Source organism: Prenolepis imparis, unplaced genomic scaffold (genome assembly GCF_030444845.1).
Source record: "Prenolepis imparis isolate NDT839.2.m4 unplaced genomic scaffold, iyPreImpa1.0 SCAF_6, whole genome shotgun sequence".
Classification (NCBI taxonomy): domain Eukaryota; kingdom Metazoa; phylum Arthropoda; class Insecta; order Hymenoptera; family Formicidae; genus Prenolepis; species Prenolepis imparis.
In genome coordinates, this window is record NW_028141164.1 from 15,423,150 (window position 1) to 15,428,582 (window position 5,433).

Genomic DNA, 5,433 nt, shown 5'->3' on the forward strand with positions numbered 1-5,433 from the left:
GGGGAAAGGTACCGCAAAGGCTGCCGAATATCGGCGCGTAATGCAACACGGTCTTTTACCGCGAAAAAAAACACATGTCCCGACGTGTTCATTGCGATAACCGCGACCTCCCAAGATCCCCTCAGATGGTGGAGGGGGAGGGGGAGGTACCGCGAGGGCGGCCGAATGTCGGCAAAATTATCGCAAAAGAATTCTTCCTAAACAATGAGGAAGAAACGTCGCAGCCTTTGGGCAGGGGAGGGGGAGGGCGGAAGTACCGTCAAAACGCGTCCCTTTTGGGGGAGGGGAGGGGAAGTACCGCGAGGGCGGCCGAATATCGGCGCTCACTTTGCGGTGTTTTGTTTATAATAAAACATGTTAGATAAATCAAAGTAATACAATACGCTGTTTTGTTTATGAAAAACAATACGCGATAAGCGCCCCCGCCCCGCGTGACGTCATCCCCCTCGCCTATAAGATCCCCCCCCGCCCCGCGTGACGTCATACCTCCTCGCCCCGGAGAACCCCCCCGCCCCGCGCCCCCCTCGGAGGACCTGAGTTAGAATCGGCATACTATTCCTACTAAGGCATCACGACACGCCCTGAACGCAGTCTCTATATTCGTACGTTTTTCTAGCGACTCCTTACTAGCTAGTAAAATCCTAGATACTGAATCATTGTGTCTTTCTATCATGGCTCTAAGCGCATTAATTCTAGATATATTTAGGATCTCAAAAGACTTCTCTAGCATACCTGAGGAATGATTCAAAAGTCCTGCGCTGGACTGCCTCGTAAGCCCCTTCCAGCCCGCGCCGCCGTCCTCTCGCCCACCGATTCCTACGCCTGTTTCCATCTGTCAGCCTGTGTTTTTCCCTGTGAGACACTGTAGGTCATGTAAACACAGCAATGAGCTCCGCTGTCGTCGAGTCAGTTTTTGATGTGAAAATCGCACTGGATTATTCCGTCCACCGGACAGCCGATACTGCCACTCCATGATATAAATACAAGGGTATGCTCTTGCGCATGGTAACGCCAGCTAACCAATGAGAATTGCAGCCTGACTACGTCAAATTCGAAGCGCTTATGCTTAGCTTGCCAAGTACACGTAGAGAAAGATGAAAAATAATTTTATTTCAATTTTATTAACAAAATTTTGCACAGTTTTAATAATGAGTAATCTTCTCTCTCTTCTTATCGATATTTAATAATTGGCAGCTCATTACCTGCATACATACGATGGGTAAGATCCATCGCCACTTGGGACAATCAGTAAAATAAAATATATAATAAATAATTAAATGAACAATAAACAATGTAATTATGGAATAAACGAAAGGCTCACAAGAGTGATAAATAAAAAGTGCCACATCAGTTTATAAATTAGCTAAACTAAAATTAATCTCGGAATACATTATAAACAATATTGGATACATTGAAATTATTAATTAAAAATGAATTGTTAATAAATTAATTGTACTATTTTTCAGTAGCATTAATGTAGCAGTTTTATTGTTTATGTATGTATATTTTTTGCAAAACACATGAAGTGAAATAAAGTAAAAATTAGCTGAAATGGAAATAAATAAAATTTTAGTACTTTACTTGAAAAATTGAGGATTTATGAATGGAAAGGAAAACTATTGTTTACATTTATGTATGTATAATTACATGTATATAATATCTTTTTATTTAATTTTATTATTAATAAATTTTGACAATTTTTTTTTCTGTCTACTTCTATTTTGTATTGAAATCGTACGATTTATTTCACGTACACGAATGTACGTTCGACTTCTTACTAAACATAATATTACCTCTTTAGGGATTTTAATAGGATGTATTAAAGTTGTTATTGTTGCCGCCAATGTATTAAAAATAAATTTATCTTTAGAAAGTAACGAACCGTGGAATTTAATGAATTCTATATTCATAACGCGCGCAGTTTCTAACAGTTCTTTACATGGATATATACAATTGTCACGTGAAATAAACTGTAGCCAGTCCACATCATTATTTAGACTGGCTACATTAACTGGCAAGAAGCACGTTTTTGTACCTAAATTAGGATATTTATGTTTAAATCTATAGGCTACGTAGCCAGCGAGATATTTTAAACCTTCATCTTCTATGGTGTCAATGACATCCAACTCATCTAACGATGTTAAAAGTTGTTCTTGTTCAACAGACATGTTAAACGAACTTAAATCGCATAGAGGAGGATCATCATTTTCATCATCGACATAATTTGCAAACAATTCTTCAGCAAAATGTGATGGCTCTTCTTGAACAATATATGGAGCCAACATATTGCTTAAGACTTGCTCGTCAAATGTATCTTGTTTCATGTCTCCATTTAGTACCGAAGAACTTTCAGTACGTAGTACCAAAGATTCTTTGGTACTTAGTGGAGACATGAAATAAGACACATCTGATTCACTTATTGTTACATTAGAAGTTCTACAAAAAAGATTAGACGAGTGTCTTCCTAAAATATATCTTTTAAGCCTATACTTAAAATCTAATGCCGTGGGGTGATCGTATGCACATCCAGTAGCCCGAATAAAGGAAAAAAAATGTTCAAGTAAGTCCTGATTCAGACGCCTCGTGATAACGTATTTCATGACAAAATTTTCATCGGAATACTTTTCTTTTAAATATATGAACAATTGTTCTAATGAATTATTACTAACAATAATTCCTTTTTGGAATAATAGTAATTTTTTATGCTTTCCGATTTTTATTTTGTGCATGAGATCCGTCATTTCGTACAAAATCGTATTTTGTTTTTGTAAATCAATGCCATACGCATTTTTACCTTCGTGTTTACCATACATATTCGAAGAATTAAAAACATCAAACCAATTATTGCATAATTTTATAAAATTAGATGTTTCTTTCCAATTTGTATTTTCTAAATAATGTTTCTGCCCACACCATTCAATCGCACAAGCTGTCTTATTTGACAATAATTGGGCAGCAGGAAGGACTTTTTGTCGCTCGGATCCTTTGACATCTAAGTGATATTGCGATATCGTAAATGCGACTTTTAAATCTTTAACATTTATCGCTAAAACTTTTTCGATACATTTCTTATCTATTAGACGATCATCTATGTTGAATCCTTGATCGAGGAAGTGATTCCTTAGCAGTTTCAACAAATGCGGTGCATCTGCAAACACATAAACTCTTAAATCAGCGTTACAAGGATGCTGGAAAAAAGAGTTTTTAGGTGCAATCCCGATTTCTAATTCAGCCCACAAAGCCATATTACCCGGACCCATGTCGCTTACTACAGCAACAACTGTATATTCTATGTTATAAAGACATGCTATAATATTAAAGACAGTCTCTTTGGTCATCGCTGTATCATAACAATAATAGACGGGTTGTTTCCAATTAGAAAATAAACTTCTAACCATAACACACTGACAAGTTTTGTGTGGCCCTACCACTTGTTGTGTCTCTTTTTCTATAGCTATTTTATTATTTAAATAAATTTCGTCAAATGTTAGGACCACTAATTTTTCAAACTTTTGCATGCCCCTACCCTTGAATTCCATGCAATGTAATATAGGAGTTAACACACCCACATTTATTTTTATTTGACTTGCCCACCTTCGGATCGTTGACAGACCAGGGAGCGGTATTTTTATAACGTTTCGCAAATACCGATAAGCCTTCGGGCTAATGCTTCTTAGTGATATCGCACTTGCAATATCTTCGGAAGACCAGACGACACGTTTCTTCTGTGGATTGAGCAGCATTTTAATCTGCCCTGGCGTAAATACTTGCTTCAGTATTCTGTACATATTTTCATGAACTTTTTCTTTCATCTGATTTTCTACCCTTTTCTCGGACTGCATAAGCGCCTCCTTCGTTTTCGCCAACTCCAGTTGTAGATTTTTTCTGAAAGTATATCATGAAATAAATATAAATCACTATATGATATATCGATTGCGTTAAAATATACAAAAATATATAAAGTATAATAAGTATAAAAATTAAAGGCTCTCGGTATATAAATACAAATATAATAAATAACTAGGCAAATAAGATTTAATTTATATTTAGATGATTAATTTTTATATACTTTATATATTTATATATTTTGTATACAAATATAAATAATTAAACAAATAAAGCCAACGCGCGGATGAATTTTACGTATGCTAAGAAATTAAATTTAATTTTTGTGCACAAAGCACATTACTTTTTAGTATTTCACCAAGTATTAACATTAATTAATTGATCTTAATTTTGACATTTATTTAATAAAAACCTCCCTGCACCCCCCCTGAGGATATAGACGAGAAAAAATATCGAGGTATCGAGATATGAGACTAAGTAGCTCAGTTGGAAGAGCATTCGTTCTGCAAACGAAAGGTCTCGGGTTCGATTCCCGACTTAGACTCTCGCCTCGATATTTTTCTCGCCTATATCTTTAGGAGGGTACAGAGGAATTTTTATTAAATAAATCTCAAAATTAAGACCAATTAATTTATTTTAATACTTGGTGAAATACCAAGTAATGTGCTTTGTGCACAAAACTTAAATTTAATTTCTTATCATAGGCAAAATCCATCCGCGCGTTGACTCTTGTTTGCCTAGTTATTTATTATATTTGTATATAAAATATATAAATACATAAAGTATATAAAAATTAATCATCTAAATATAAATAAAATATCATAAAATTTAAATATATATTTGATTTCTTTTTTATAAATTTTGACTTGATTTATTTTTAATAAAAAATAATGAAATAAAGAATACAATTTGAACTTACACTATCGTAGGATAATCTACAGTAGCTGTTGTTATTATTGCATCTCCTGCAATGCTATCCAATGCTGCGGGTTGGGATTTAGCAGTCATCTTAGGTGCATCTTCGACACATGCATCAAATTCTTGAACCACATGCGATTCCTCAAATAAATGCAATGTGGGGATTGCATCCAATCTTAGCTTTCGTCCTCTTAAAGGAGAATATTGCAAAGTAATCTGCTGTGCAGGCTTGTCGTAGCACAATGTATCAAAGTGTTTAGAACATATCCTCCCTAAACAAAATAAACTGTATGTTACATTCACATCAATTTATTGACATTTTGACTTCTAATATAAATTTAGATTCGACTTCAAAACATGAACTATGACTCTATGTTCTCGATAAGGTTTAAGAATCGGATTAAATAATACGAAATTTGTTTGTGAAATTCGCCAAAAAAAATAATTTCTCGGTTGGAGTTCGCCTTGGGCTAATAAAGTTAACTATCGCGTATACGTTTAACACCTTTTATTTTATACTGCAGATTAAATTATTATAAGAGATTGTAACTGATTGTGACTTATTAATTTTTTCTAATACGTTAATATGAAATAACTGACTCTTACCATAAGTCGTATTTACTTCATTTTTGCACACTTCACGCCACTTTGCAGCAATTGCGTCATCTT

General features: G+C 34.7%; 1 protein-coding gene and 1 non-coding gene across 2 annotated transcripts; one reads left to right on the forward strand and one right to left on the reverse strand.

Moving 5' to 3' along the window:
• Positions 1–2,712: 2,712 nt before the first annotated feature.
• Positions 2,713–5,426, reverse strand: LOC145937459 (uncharacterized). Its single transcript, XM_083040478.1, has 4 exons — positions 5,371–5,426; positions 4,766–5,036; positions 3,595–3,885; positions 2,713–3,148 (listed from the first exon to the last, which is right to left on the reverse strand). Exons 2-4 carry the CDS (start codon positions 4,852–4,854, stop codon positions 3,085–3,087), a joined length of 444 nt encoding a protein of 147 aa, XP_082896604.1. The 5' UTR covers positions 4,855–5,036; positions 5,371–5,426; the 3' UTR covers positions 2,713–3,084.
• Positions 4,318–4,390, forward strand: Trnaa-ugc (transfer RNA alanine (anticodon UGC)). Its single transcript has one exon. It is a non-coding gene; the product is annotated as a tRNA-Ala (tRNA).
• Positions 5,427–5,433: the final 7 nt, after the last annotated feature.